This window comes from Sardina pilchardus, chromosome 19 (genome assembly GCF_963854185.1).
Source record: "Sardina pilchardus chromosome 19, fSarPil1.1, whole genome shotgun sequence".
Lineage (NCBI taxonomy): Eukaryota > Metazoa > Chordata > Actinopteri > Clupeiformes > Clupeidae > Sardina > Sardina pilchardus.
In genome coordinates, this window is record NC_085012.1 from 31217882 (window position 1) to 31232667 (window position 14786).

Genomic DNA, 14786 nt, shown 5'->3' on the forward strand with positions numbered 1-14786 from the left:
TATATTTATTTTTTGGGGGCGATGAGCGTTCATCTTAAAAAGAACTATAAGGCCTGCTAAAACGAACTTTCTTTATTTATTTTTTTATTTATTTTTTTTAAATGGAAAGGTACCACTGATCTATAAAGAATACCTATTCAGGGGCAAGAACTAGTAGGCTACTAACTAACTTTTTTTTTTTTGGCAATGAGCGTGTTATAACAAACTTTTTTTATTTTTTTCATTTTTTTTTAAATGGAAAGGGAACATAATTTCTGCATGTCTCCTTTAGTAGGCTAGGCCTACTAAAAACTTTAACTTTAACTTTAACTTTAACTTCTGCAGAGTCAGCAGTCGAAACTGTCAGGTATGACAAACAAAAACTTGTAGCATAAGAAACAAATTACCACTTATTACAGTGCCCTCCAAAAGTATTGGAACACATGCTTAAAGTTAAATATAAAATCATCTTTTGGAAATTGATCTTCATGCCTTAAATGAAACAATGAGGAAATATTCAACCTTTAAGGACACTATACCCTTCTCCATACTAAGAGTTTGGCATGCTTTATGTCAGTTATTAGCTGTTAGCTAATTAGCTGGTTTGAATTGCATTGAGCTCAATGAAACCAGCTAATTAGCTAACAGCTAATAACTGACATAAAGCATGCCAAACTCTTAGTATGGTGAAGGGTATAGTGTCCTTAAAGGTTGAATATTTCCTCATTGTTTCATTTAAGGCATGAAGATCAATTTCCAAAAGATTTTATATTTAACTTTAAGCATGTGTTCCATTACTTTTGGAGGGCACTGTATATCAGCTAATTGAGTATAATTGTTCTCACTTGCAGTGTATGGGGACCCCTACAAATGCAGACTGCATGGATATGTTAGACTGCCAGTAATGCTATATACCATCATCATCATCATCATCATCATCATCATGATGATCATGACTTCTCTCTTCCACAGAGGCAGAAGGAGTGACCTGCCTGGCCTGAGCGAAGGAGTACCCTGTGGTAGTGCCAAATTGCTGCAACACCCTGTCTGGCAGTGTATGTGTGTAGCAGCAATCACCGGCAAGCTTCAAGCCGTACCGCACCTGGAGGATGGCACTTAGGGTGATGAGGCACATTCTGTTTCGCAGCTTAGACTTTACCCCACTCATCTGGCTAAAGAGTCGCTCTACCTCCGCATTAGAATGTGGAAGGGACAAAACACACAGTGCAGCAGAGCAGAGTTCAGCGAAAGGATTAAGACCAGCAGAGTCCCTGTCGCGCCACACTTCACACCAGAATTGTACGGTATTGCCTGTGGCATCCCATGACCTGAGATGTATTGTTCTCCATTGTTGCATTGTCTTATCAATTTGGATGTCGGAGTAGCCAAGCATTTTGCACACTTCTGTAATGTCATTACTTTTGTTGTTTTTTAATGTCTCGCTCACACTAAAGTTTGCCATATGTTTCAGTGCAGCTAGGTTAGATGGTAGCCTAGCCTTTAGTTCATGCAGGAGGGACATGACATAGCGCACGCATCTGGTTCTCACATTGTTTTCGTCCTGTGGTGAGAGTTTTAATGCATCAACCTTAGACTCAAACAGGTAGCCCAGGTATGGCTTGGGGCAAAGATACCCATCAATAGCCTCCTCCAAAACATTGACTCGAGCCATTGGATTTAAAACCCGCATGGCAACTGACTTGATTAGCCCAGATAATGTTTCCAGGAGCCTAAGTGGGTCCCCTTGCTCAGACTCAAAAGCCTTTACAGCTCCTTGGACTTCAGACAAAATTGAGTGTAGAAATGTGAGGTAGAGGAGATTTTGAGGGTCGCAGAACATTGCGTGTAAGGTCTCTGCCATATAGCAATTCTCGGAAGTCTTGGTGAGGCTGAAGTGCAGCTTCAGTTCCTCCCATTGATCAAGAATCCGCTCGACAGCTGGCTCTATTGACAACCACCGCGTAGCACACACTTGTGTTATTTGTAGGGCCTTTTTCCCAATGTGTATTGTCCCATAGAGTACCAGGTAAGCCTCCCGATGCTTTGGAGATATAGAAAACCAGTTGTAGGTCTCCCTTACCAGGTACTCTACACTTCTTGGGATGGTGTCTCTGGAGGCATGGCTGACCGCCAATTGCAGGGAGTGGCACACACACCGAATTAAAACTAAATTTCCAAGGTCAAATTCTTCACGCAAGATTGTGTGCACCCCATTGTGTATGCCCATCATTACAGATGCATTGTCTGTTCCGATGCCAATCAAATTGTCTTTTTGCAATCCACAATTAGAGAGAAATCCCATGAGCGCTGTAACAATGGCCCTCGCATCACCATCTGCCAGCTCAATCAGCCCCAGATAAGTAGATACGACATGTGTCTTAATTTCACTGAAGTACCGAACCACTACCCCAAGGTACTTTGACACGCTGATGTCGGTCGACTCATCCAGCAACAGGCTGAATTTGTTGTCCCCTATATCAGTCACCAACGTCTTAAGAAAATGCGGCGCCAGGACACCAGTTATCATTTCCCGGCATTTAGTCCTGTGCATCCTGAAATGCTGGGCTGCCCCCGAGTCGGCAAACGCCACCTTGCACGCCTCTCCTAGGTGGTTTACAGTGAGTAGGGAGCAGTGCTCTGCAATCACCAAAGCCATAGTGGCTTCGGCTTTTTTTGCGCCATCGACTCTAGTCGCAATCATGGGAAGGGTGCTTTGATTGGGCGCGTATGGTTTTGCCTTCTCGACGTGTTTTTTTGTGACTGCATGTTTTCTTATGTCCGAGATTTTGCCATAAACATCAGCCTTGCAGTAGGCACAGTATGCCCTGCTGACATCACCTTGGAAAGGCTTTAACCATCCCTTAAACTCTCTCTCCAACTCCCACTCCTTTCCATATTTTTATGTGTAACATTTTGACATGACTAACTAAACCATACTGACTTGACTGACAAATGTTCAATGTGTTCAAGTTCTGTTTTTACATAGTTTGGTTTTCTGTAGTTTGCAGTAGTATTTTCTGTTCACTCTCTGTTCAAATGTAGAGTGTGTGAATAAAATCAAATGAAATGTCTTTTAGTACTCTGTCAAGAATTCTATTCCCTCCCCCTACACTTACACACCCCACCCACAAATGTTGCCACTTGCCAAGAGTGTGGGAAAGTTGAGTTTTCAGTGGAGTCCCATCCTGAGGTCCCAATTTTCATGGAGTCTGGTAGGTTTATATGCATGCAAGTAATATGGGTATATATATTTTTCAACTTACCTGACCCTATTGGTGTTAAGAAAATTACATCACTTATCTGCCCGCATGTGTCTTAGCATATGCAATCTTTGAAGTAGGCCATGCAATCTTGAATGACTGAGTTTCACATATTCAGTCAACTGAGGTTGCATGCTTTTTATACTTAGGCTAATACTTATACTTAATACTTACAAGGGCCAGATGAGTGACATGAACAGGGTGATTGCATAATGCATTTGTGCACAAAGAGAATGGCAGATCTTTAATGTGCTTGTGCATCATCAGTGTGATTAGGAAGTTGCTCATATTTCTCAGTGTTTTACTCTTGTTTATTTCATTGTCTATACCTATGAGTTGCCGTAGTAATGCTTTAGGCTATGCAGTCTTGAATGACTGAATATGTGTCAGCCATTCAGGATGGCAAAGCCTACCATACTACTAAAGCCTACCTTACACTGAAAGACTTTGACAAGATTCTTGAAAGATTGTAGTCTTTTGAATAAAGCTTGAATGAGGGGCATTAGTTAAAAGACTACAATCTTTCAATAATCTTTCCCAAATCTTGTCTAGGCTTTGGACACGAAAGGGCCAGATTAGTGACATGAACAAGATGATTTTGCACAAATGCATAATTAAAAGAGAATGGCAGATTTCATAGGGAGAGCTGTGAAATGAACATGGTGCTTGTGTAAGAATTACGTTATTTATTAGTGTACAGGTAACATGGTGCTTGTGTAAGAATTACGTTATTTATAGTGTACAGGTAACTTAGTGTACTCAGTGCTCAGCTGGGCGGACAGTGTGTAAATCGGCCCACTTTTTTCACACGCTTTGTGCAGTCAGCCTGCCTGGGCAAACCACACACACCACTCGTTTAGGCTGCCTGTAGAACGCATAGACAGTAGAACCGAACGTGGAACGGAACATGAATGCCTGGGGGGAGGGGCGGCTGGGATTTCGGGAGAGGGAAGGAGGACGACGAGAGCCCAGCTCAGAGCTCTGTGCAGCAGAGACGACCCAGACGAGGAAAAACAAAAAGTCGCCAGACACACGAAAAAGTCGCCAGATTTCTTGTCAGTCGCTAGATACGTTTTATGTATAAAACATAATTATTTTCAATAAAACAACCATATTAACTATTGTAACTGATTATAACTATAGTCTAAATATATTTATGAAGGGAAATAAAGCCTACTATGCTCATGGTGTTAGTTTAGCAACTTTGGAATGTATGTATCCCACGAGATACGTTGCCAGATTAGCGGTATAACATGTGGTCAATGTGTAATATTGTGTATTCTATGTGGTATTGAAAATTTTGTTTCAGACAGGAAGACAAACTAATATACACTGCAAAAACAAATGTTTTCAGGTACAGGTATGTACATTATGACAGTATAACCATATATATACATGTATGCCCACAGGGTATCACAGTTAGCTCATTTTATAGCAACAGATGGACGATTATGAGAATGATGATAGTCTGAAGGCTCTTTAGACTCAGGCAGTAGTGATGAGATGGAGATGAGGAAGCAGGCAGAATGAGGAATTAGAAAAGGAGGATAGTTCTGATGGGGGGGGGGGGGGGGGGGGGATGGAACAAACACCCAAAAAAGCTAAGGAATTTAGGTGACAGTGCCTTCATCGATGGACACTTGGTCACAAATTTTGTGAGCAGGCAAACCATCTTAACCAATATGCTGCCCCTTATTGGTTTGGATAGATTCCTAAAACTGTGACTTTCCCTAGTCATATACTCAACACAGCACTGTTAGAGTGTGTATATACGTTGCTGATATTTTGCAGATTTGGCAGATTAACGTCACCCTGTAAACAGAGTCCTCGCGAGAGCACACTTTAAATTGTGTCTGCAACAGACTCTGGCAATGAGTAATGATGCACATTATTTTTGTCCCTTGCATTGCGGAGAAGCAATCACATCGGTGTATCTGATATAGGCGGCCCAGAGGCGAGCTAAACAGATGACGACAGAGCTGCAACATTGGAAGTCAGTAAACATTGGTCATAGTGATATCCAATTGCGTCAAAGTCCGGAATCAGTCAGAGTAAACATTGGTCGTAGTGTTATCCAATTGCGTGCAGTGAAATTTTGAAATGCATGCTTGGTGCCGTCCCTCGAGTTAGGCCATTACATTATTCGTGGCCAGACCCTTAACCTTTCTAAATTGCCAGGGTCTGGATTTTCCAGGCTAGGTAAGTGTACACAAATACTGACAAAGTAGATAAGATTTGTGATGTTGACTGTTTATAGAGGAAATGTGGAGCATTGTGATCATCAGGATTTAAAAAATATATATATTTTAATTTTATTTTTTTACGAATTTTGCTATTCATACTTTGAAGAGCTTCATAAAAAAATATAAAATTAATTTTAAAAATAATATTTGTTAAATAAATGGCTAAGAAAATAAAGCTTGTATCAGTTATGTTTATTAAATAAAACATTAAAATCTTTACCATTTTGTTTTTTTTCGTACCTTAATAGGGCAAAGTATCCTGGGAGATACAACTCATAAAATCCAAAATATACAAAATATTTTCAAAATGAGTATGGGAATGATTTCCTTAGGTGCAAATGAGACAAAAAATAACATGAAATGATTTTTTTCAACTCATTTTTCACTTCTGCCTGTTTAAGGGTTAAATAATAGCTCCACGGCATTATTTAGTAGGGTTATTTTCACGTTTCACTGTAGTCAGAAACAAATGCATGTTTGATGCATACGGGAGTAGAACCTACGACGATTCGATGATAAGCCACCTGCTCTAGCCACTGCACTAACGAATGGTGTCCTTGAAGTGAGGGTTTGTAAATTCCATAATAGTAGCCTACCAAAACGCAAACCAATACGCAAAGGTAACACAAGTAGCAAGAATGAGCCCAACAGGTCAGTCTGTCTTTTGATTTATATTAGCCTACAGTATAGCACAATCATTGTGTCACGAGAAAAACATCAACTTGGTGATATTTGGTTAAGCGCTCCTGACACTGACGACATCACCAACCGCAACTCCCAAGGTATGCCACAGGTGCGACTGCCTAGTCCTTGTTTGCGATTGAGTTTGAACTACTTTTTCTAGAAACACCAAATGCAAGAACGACGGAGTAAACAATTCAGTTTACATGCAGTGGTTGTTTTGATTGTCGGTGGCGTTATTGCATCCCTTAGTTGCAATGCACAATTATTCCCTCGCATGACAGCTCCTGCAACCGCACGTTAATTTCACTTCATCGCGACGTGAAATGCCACTAAAAGCGGTTTAAGAATAGGTCTTAGTGAGTTAGAGTCCTCTCGAATTATTTTATGCTGTCCTAGGCTTAGGAGCTACTTTTAGGCTTAAAATGCTTCGTGAATTAAAACTTTGAGTCCTAAAGTGCCAAAGTGCTACAGCGGACTGTACTGCCACCTCGTGGCGGTAAGTTGTAATACAGTTTTAATACCTTTCACGCAGGGCGTGAATCACGCAAAGCGTGAGAGAAACGGCCATCACATTTCAACACCTACTGTAAATGCCATCCAACTAGCTAATATCCACCTCCGTCATATTCTATGTTCTGAGCGTCTGTATTTCAGCTTAGATGCAACGTGACAGTTATACACTTCATAACTTGACATTGTATCGCGGAGTGATTTATTATTAGCTGTGAAAAGTCCGAGTAGATTATCGTGGGATATTTCAACTCATGGAACGTCTCTCGGCCAATCAGAAACAAAGAAACAGCTTCATAGAACCCAATTGTTGTATAATGATTATTATACAGTGATATTATGATTATTGCAATTACCTTAATCTTTGCATTTGTGTCTGCTTTATTGATCCTTTCCAACAGTTCTCTGGTCGTCCCACTGATGGCAACCTTCCCCTCTGCTGTTCGAAGATACAACAGGAGAGGCCTGGAGTCTGGGGTTTTGACAAAGGCCTCCTCTGTGTCCTCTACCACATAGCTACAGAGACTAACAGAAAGGTACAAAAAGTATGTGTTGGCACGATAACAGCATACAAACATAATTGTGATTACAATGTGATTACAATGTGTCTAAAATCATCCATGATACAGTGGGTAAAGGTTGAGAATGGACGTTTCAGTCCCGCAGGTGCGGTATTTGTAATTACAACTGCAACCGCAAGGGGGCAACATAAGACGGCCATAATAACATGCGGTAGTGATGAGCAGTTCAGCCCATTACCCGCGGGTCGGGCGGATTTGGGTAGGCCTAGTAGTTTTTTCTAAACATTGCGGGTGGGTCGGGTCAAAAAAGTAAAAATGCACATTTCTCACTTGGGAACTTATTACATATGAGGTGCAACGAATTAGGCTAACATTTTGCATTACAGACTTTCTAAATCGCATGTACAACGCAGGAGGTGTGGTCGAGCGCAAAACATAATTTCTCCTAAATTCAGCATCCAATTGCGCCATGCATGACTGACTGAAAAAAGTCAATCGCGCATACGCTATTTTATGAACATGTAGGCTAGCCTATTGATCTGGGATATGGAAGGTTGCGAACAATGCAAGGACACCTTGCTTCTGACATATGCACGAATAAACAGCTGCTCAAGCAAAATGTGTTTATGCTTGGCAGTGTTTCAAGCAAAAGTAGCCTATGAAGTTGCAAGGGGAAATATTAATGGAAAATCGTTATGTCCATGAAGATGATTTAACACTAGCTATGTCTAGGCTGCAGATTCCAATTATGAATGGCGTGGACAAGCGCAGATTGTAAAAATGACCGATCATTTTAATCACTGCTGTCCTCACGCGGGAGAATTAGACTTATTAGGCAACGAAAGACGTTAGGTGCGTTTTTTTCTTTCCTCGGGTCGGATTTGGGTCACGATTCGAACATATTTTTGCGGGTTGGGAGGGGCGGTTTGGATCTCCTGAAGAGTCTGGTTGCGTGCGGGTTTTTAAAAAAGCCCACCCGCGCAACACTAACATGCGGATTTGGCTCATGGTGAAAAAACCATAGACCTAAAAGAAACAGACTCCGTTGTTCTCAATGGGAGGGGGCTGAAACAAAATTCCGTTTACTTTCCATCGTACTGCGCAGACTACGTTAGCCATCCTGCACATTGCTGTAACTCGTCTGATAGACATTCGTTTTTAATATTATTATTATGTTTACTTGCCTCTAGGTAATGCTTTACCCTATCAAACAGTAGGCTACCATAGGCTACACGCTTTTTCACAGATCTTGCGAATGACTTTCCGTCATGGTTTTCGTGCAGGTTGGACTGAGCTCTAACAGCCAATTCACTGAGCTTCTTATCCAAACATTACGGGAAATGCGACGTCGAACGTTAGCTTCCCTCCAACCTACATGCTAACTATACTTCTTTACGGGAAACCAATGTTATGTACGGGGAAGACATGAATTAGTTTTGCCTTTGATACCCTATATAGAATATACAGAAGCTATAAGGGCGACAAAGGGCACGTTACATGAAGTTATGGGATCGCAAAAAAATCTGCAATCTATGGCCGTCCATTGGAGTTAGCAGAGGGTTGATCACCAGCTCAATTCGTGTTTCTACTTCCGGGAATATTCCTGCCCCCTTGGAAAAAACACAGAAAAAAACGAAGAGACAAGCGGAGAAAAGAGACATGACCCTCGGCATCTCAGATTTTTAGAGCATTTTTACCTCACAGCTTTTCTCTGCCAGATCATTCCCAAGCCCACCCAGGAGCCCTCCCCATTTAAAAAGGCAATTGACATCTATAGACGTCAATGGCAGTCAACGTATGTGTCTAAATTGACGTTTAAAGACGTCAATGGCAGTGAATGAGTTAAATGAATAGAAGTGAATTTGGGGAGTGAATTAGAACTAGCCACCCATTCATTTTAGAGCTTAGATTATCTGCCCAAACCCGAACTGCGGGTTACGGATCTCAAGATCCAACAAATGCGATCAAAAATGATTGCACATTCTTCCATGAGTTGCCTAAACAGCCAGCCTACTGCTCTGCCTCACAAATCAAACAAATAATAGAGTCTGCCTAGCCTACTAAAAGATGCGAGTTTGAATATTTGCACATGGCACCATCCCGATGCAGCAACCAGCAATTAAGCAGGTTTATTTCCGAAGGTCTTTCCCCTCTTGAAATCTCATTATCACTTGAGATTTAATTCGTTTGAACGGCAAAATTAAATTAAACAAGCCTTGGAGCTGGGTCTGTTCAAGTTGAAGTCAACTGACAGCGATACACGTTGAAATCTCCGCGATCTAATTTAATAGGCTTTATTTGCGTAAAAGTTGAACTATATTGTGTTCAGGCTCATTCAACACTTTATAATTCAATCCTCCACACGCCCCTGAGAGGGAGAGAATAAAGAGAGAAAGAAGTCTTGTTTTCACCCAAGTTAATCTGTGTGAACGGTGGTTGGTGTGAATAATGCGTAACAATGCTTCAGACCGTCAGGCCAGCCCGGGCCAGGCTAACTTGGGGGCCAACTGGTGCTAGCAGCCCGGGTCCACAAGCCTTACCTTTGCGTTCAGACTGTCAGGCCATTAGCCTCTCCACATTACACCTCGACACACCTTTTCAAACAGATTTAAGTAGAAAGTCGCGTATCTCTTTCCAATGCTGAGCTATCGAAGCCAGCACCAAACTCCGAGCGAAGAGTAGCCTAAGCTAAAGAAAATATTTTGAAGGCAGTAGATGCTCCTGCTAAGAACCAAACAGGACTTTGTTCAAGTCCACAATAGGGATGTTAACCGGTGACTGTTTGACCGATGGTTGACCGTATCCACGTTAGCCGATCAAAGTTGTCGCTAGTCGGTTAAAAAAAAAAAAAAAAACGATCTCTAAATTAGGCTATTTTTATAGACAGTGGACTAAACGCTACTACAGCTAGCCATCTCATTCCAAGGTCTTTTTTGCGTGAAGTTAACAAATTATCCCTCACACTCAATTTGTAATAACTCGCCTGCTTGTAGGCTACTTAATAAACCAATAAAAACATTCGCACGCATGCCTTGGCCGGTGCGTCTTTTGCAATCTGGAGGTGCCCGTTTTATATCCATTGGTTTTATCGTGTTGCAGCAACTTTCCGCATAAGATGGGCTTAGATTTGGAAACACATTACATCTACATTTCAGGAAGGGTCAGCAATGGTAACAGATAAGGTAATGATGATCATCTTTCTTTATTATTGTTAGTACTTCCTCAAACTATAGCGGCGTCTTCGGAGCTGTCATTTTCTTAAGTGAGCCGCGGCAATTTCAGTTTCAAATGAGCTTCTAACGCTAGACAAACGCCTTTATTTGCAACGCGATCACCTTGTAGGCCTACCCAAACCATTTCGAAAGAAGGAGCCATTTGTCCTCCACTTACGTACAAGCTCCTTGGTTTGCGGGACTCATGTTTCGCGCTGTAGGGGATTTTTAAAAAGTGACGCGAGTGAAAGTGCGGCGCCGCCGCCGGGGCTGTGTGTGTGAGCGGGGGACAGAGAGATGCGACAGAGTTGCGAAATTGCGTGGCTGTTATTTCAAATAGCGTAGAATATTTTAAACGAATCGGCTCGGTGGTCGGTCAAGAAAATTAGTAGTTTTCGCCATCCCTAAGTCCACAAATCTATGGCTACTGGAAAATGTAAGGTTATAGTTATCTTAGAATTTCCAAACCGAAGGGGGAAGAAAACACACTGGCAGGAATAGCCTAAATTAGTGGGACGCTTGTCTATGTTCGTTCACTTTTTACTGTGCTACATGGTGATGTCTGGATGGAGTTAGCACTGCATCAAGAGGTGTGAAATCAAGCCAATCAGACCGAGTGTGTGTCAAGAGAGAGGGGGAGGGCAGTTTTCCGCAATTTGCCGCATAGGTGATGTCTGTAATTTGCCGCATAGGTGATGTCTGGTTAGACGAGTGTATGGGGGAGGGGAAATGATGTCATGGAATCATTCCTTATGGCGAAATCACTGTGAAATCAGAGATAACAACAATGCATTGAATTTATTGGTGGATTAAGCAGTGGACTGCTCTTGTGGATTTTTTTTTTGTGACAGTAGGCTACTACTTTGTCTATTCTTATAACACAGAAGGATGGATGTATTTGGTATCAATGGAAAGCTTCATTTGATATGCGTGGCATGTCTGTGCGATGCCGCGAGTAATTCAAGCGAGAGTAATGGATGCGCGGGGGAACGCAGAGCAATATAGATTGTAAATATTATGATATACTTTGATTTAAATTCATACTAGATTGTACAGACAAGTGTTGAGGCTCGTTGGAAAGCCCCGCTTCTGCTCTTCCGTGCAATACAGGTCTCATCTCGCTGTGACAAATAATCGCGGAGCAATAACAGAGAAGAATTGGTGATCGGGCTCATAGGGTTAAGATAAGGTTTTAACCTATTTTAAGGAGATTTACTTAACGCACAAGTAGACAAATTTACTTGTTTTCAGAAAGAGAGGTCTTAAAATAAGTCAAACTTTTCTTAAATTAAAGGGGGGTACACACAAAGATAATCAGGCTGAATATGCCCCAATTTTCTTAAGTCAAATGATTTACATTTTTCTATGAAGTTAGTGAACACGTTATCAAAATCAGTTTAATGCAGAACTGTATGCATGCGCTGAGAGTGACACACACACACATGTTGTTTGAGCAGGAGAGGGCAGGAACGTCGGGCAGGAACGTCCAGACAGACGACATCTCTGCTTCCTCACCAAAGGCACTGACTTGAATTTTTTACTTTTTAACCGCCTCCAGCAATTGCTTCAGTGACGTGTAAATGTATGTGCTCATGCAAAAATAAACATCCCCGCCCCCACACTCACATCTAAGCTTACGCACACGTCAAATACACAGGAATAATTATCGGCCTATTCACATCGGCTCCATTCTGACATCTGACCGATACTAATGTGTTAAAAAATGACCATATCGGCAGATTTTATATTGGTGGCCGATATATTATGCATCACTAAAATAACATCATGACACCATGACAGAAATCAAATTGAAGTTGTTAAACCATAGGTCACAGTTTAAATGGCAAGACCAAAGAGCCATTTCCTGAATCCCACATTATTTTCCCACATGCTCAAGTACTGAGGACAAAATAAACTCTCCAGAGATATTTGAAAAATACACCTTTAGTGAGACTAGTTCCTCATTACGTTTCAGGTGGCATTAAAGGTAAACTATGCAACGTTTTTCAGTTAATCAATTCGTTCCATACTGTTATATATGATTAAATGAGTCATTACCAGTCGAACAGCGTTTTTTTCGGCTGCCCTAGTGGTCTGTAGCGGTAGAACCACGCTTGCAATTTCAAGAGCCCTCGAGCACGCACCCATGCTCTACTCCAGGAAGTGTCATGTAAAGTCTCATGAAAAGGCACGGCAGACTGACCGATTGAGGAGTTTTGTAAACTATACACGCTAAAGCTGTAGGGGAAGCTCTGCAGAGAAATATGCAAGCATAAAACGAGCGAAAACGAAAAGTGAATGCGAAACCGGCGATGAAATCGCCAATCCTGCTTAGTTTTCCTTTAAATTACGTAATTTCATCACAACTAACCTGTTAACAGAGGGTTTAAGTAGTAACACACACACTGAGCTCCTCTCCATCTCTCGTTGGCGTTCTGCAGCACTTGCTGTGTTTTCAGGAAAGTATACATTCAGATAGAAGTGGCCCAAGTGCTCGCAAAGCCTCTGCAATTTGGGGGAATACATCTGCAGTAAAGAGAGGAAAACATTTATTAGATGGCCACTATGTCTCTGTTTGATGCATATTCTGTTATTCAAAAAATAAAATAGTTGCTTAAACTGCTGCCTCAGAAACAAAAACCTTTTGGTCATGACTTTGTGTTAATGATGCCAGCCACAGGCCAAGCAAACCTAACCAATTGGATCTGAGCAGTGGGTGGTCTGACTGCTGACAAGGGTTGTTCTGGTACCACCTACCACCAGCTACCACCACTATCTCATGTCAACATTCTAGAGGACGGGACGGCGACACCAGACTGGATTGAGGCAGAGTGAGAGTGGTTCATGTACAATCTTTTCCGTATTCATTGTTTGCAAGAGGTAGGTAAGACTATGGGGGTCAGGATTTGGATGGTTAACTTCAGCCAATTAGCATTGTGATTGGCCACCAACAGCTTTTAACCCTTAGGTTGTCCTCAAATCTTACCGACGTTCGTTATCCTTGGGGTCCCAATTTGACCCCAGCTACAGAAACTCTCCCCCCCCCCCCCGCCCCCCCCCCCCCCACACACACACCCCTTTATGAACCCTGGAACCCTGGCTGGCAATATTGCCCATCCAGTGTCAACAGCCCAAAGGCTGACTTTTTGGACTTTTTCAGACCTCTCAAAATAACTTATACAGCGCCCTCCACAATTATTGGCACCCCTGGTTAAGATGCGTTAAAAGCCTTAAAATAAATACATTTTTTATTGTAGAAGCATACTCTCACACTGAAAATTGTAGAAAAATGTAACCTTCAACTGAAGAGAATTTTAAGGTGGGAAAAAAATCCCTGACTGAGAAATAATTATTCTTCATAAAATCGCCTGTTCCACAATTATTGGCACCCCTAACAATTCCTAGGAAATAGATGTAATTAAAATATTTCTGTCATTTCTGTCATTTCTACAGTAGTTTACAAAGTCAATCAGAGTATGTAGGAACATTTAATTAGTAATTCTTAACATCCTGTTTCCCTGGGCTATCAATATAACGCGACACAGAGGCCATTTCTCTTCAACATGGGAAAGACAAAGGAACACACTGTTCAAGTAAGGCAGATGTGTGTCGACCTTCACAAGTAAGGCAATGGCTATAAGAAACTAGCCACTCGCACACCTGCCCATATCTATGGTCAGAGGAATCGTTAAGAAGTTTAAAACAACTGGAACAGTGGTAAACAAGCCTGGAAGAGGACGCAAGTTTATTTTGCCACCATGCACAGTGAGGAGGATGGTAAGAGAAACTAGAAAGTATAATTCCATGGAAGGAATTACCATTGCATGTAAATGTAAAAAGGTTGCTGTGTAAAACATTGTATTAGTTAAAAAGACAACAAAGGCTACTGTATGACACAATAAGAATAGATGAATAACAATAACCCAATTACAGTTCCACTGAAATGACTTGGAAACCCACATTTAAAAAGTGATTCATGAAAATGGATTAAAATTGTGGATAGTATTTTGGAAAATAAATCTTCATTTATTAAAATAATAGACTGAAATAAAGTTGCCAACTTCAAACGAGTTGCAAGCGCTGACACTTTGTTTAGTAGGCCTACTTTATTTATTTATTTGTTTATTTAAAAGGGACAATGCACATCAATTAACATTCTTTGTTTACACTCAAAATGTAAATGTGCCAGAGTTAGCAAAAGAGCTAGTTTTCATCTGTAGTCCCTTGGCAGGTCAACACATCATCACAATACATTATAAAAAGAATACAGGAAAGATAGAGAGCAAATTAAGAGAGAGAAAAAAAAAGATAGAATAGAAAGATAGAATAGATACAAAACATTGCATAGTGCTTGGAATGAGATAAACCAGCTATTAA

General features: G+C 41.2%; 1 protein-coding gene across 6 annotated transcripts in view; it reads right to left on the reverse strand.

Annotated features, from left to right (window-relative positions):
* Positions 1–14786, reverse strand: part of nphp3 (nephronophthisis 3) — a 147001-nt gene that overhangs the window by 81527 nt on the left and 50688 nt on the right. For all 6 annotated transcript variants that reach the window (XM_062520802.1, XM_062520800.1, XM_062520801.1 and 3 more), the window contains exons 7-8: positions 12781–12935; positions 7033–7201 (exon numbers count right to left, since the gene is read on the reverse strand). In XM_062520802.1, coding sequence (XP_062376786.1) covers positions 7033–7201; positions 12781–12935 — 324 coding nt within the window. The remainder of the gene's footprint in view (positions 1–7032; positions 7202–12780; positions 12936–14786) is intronic.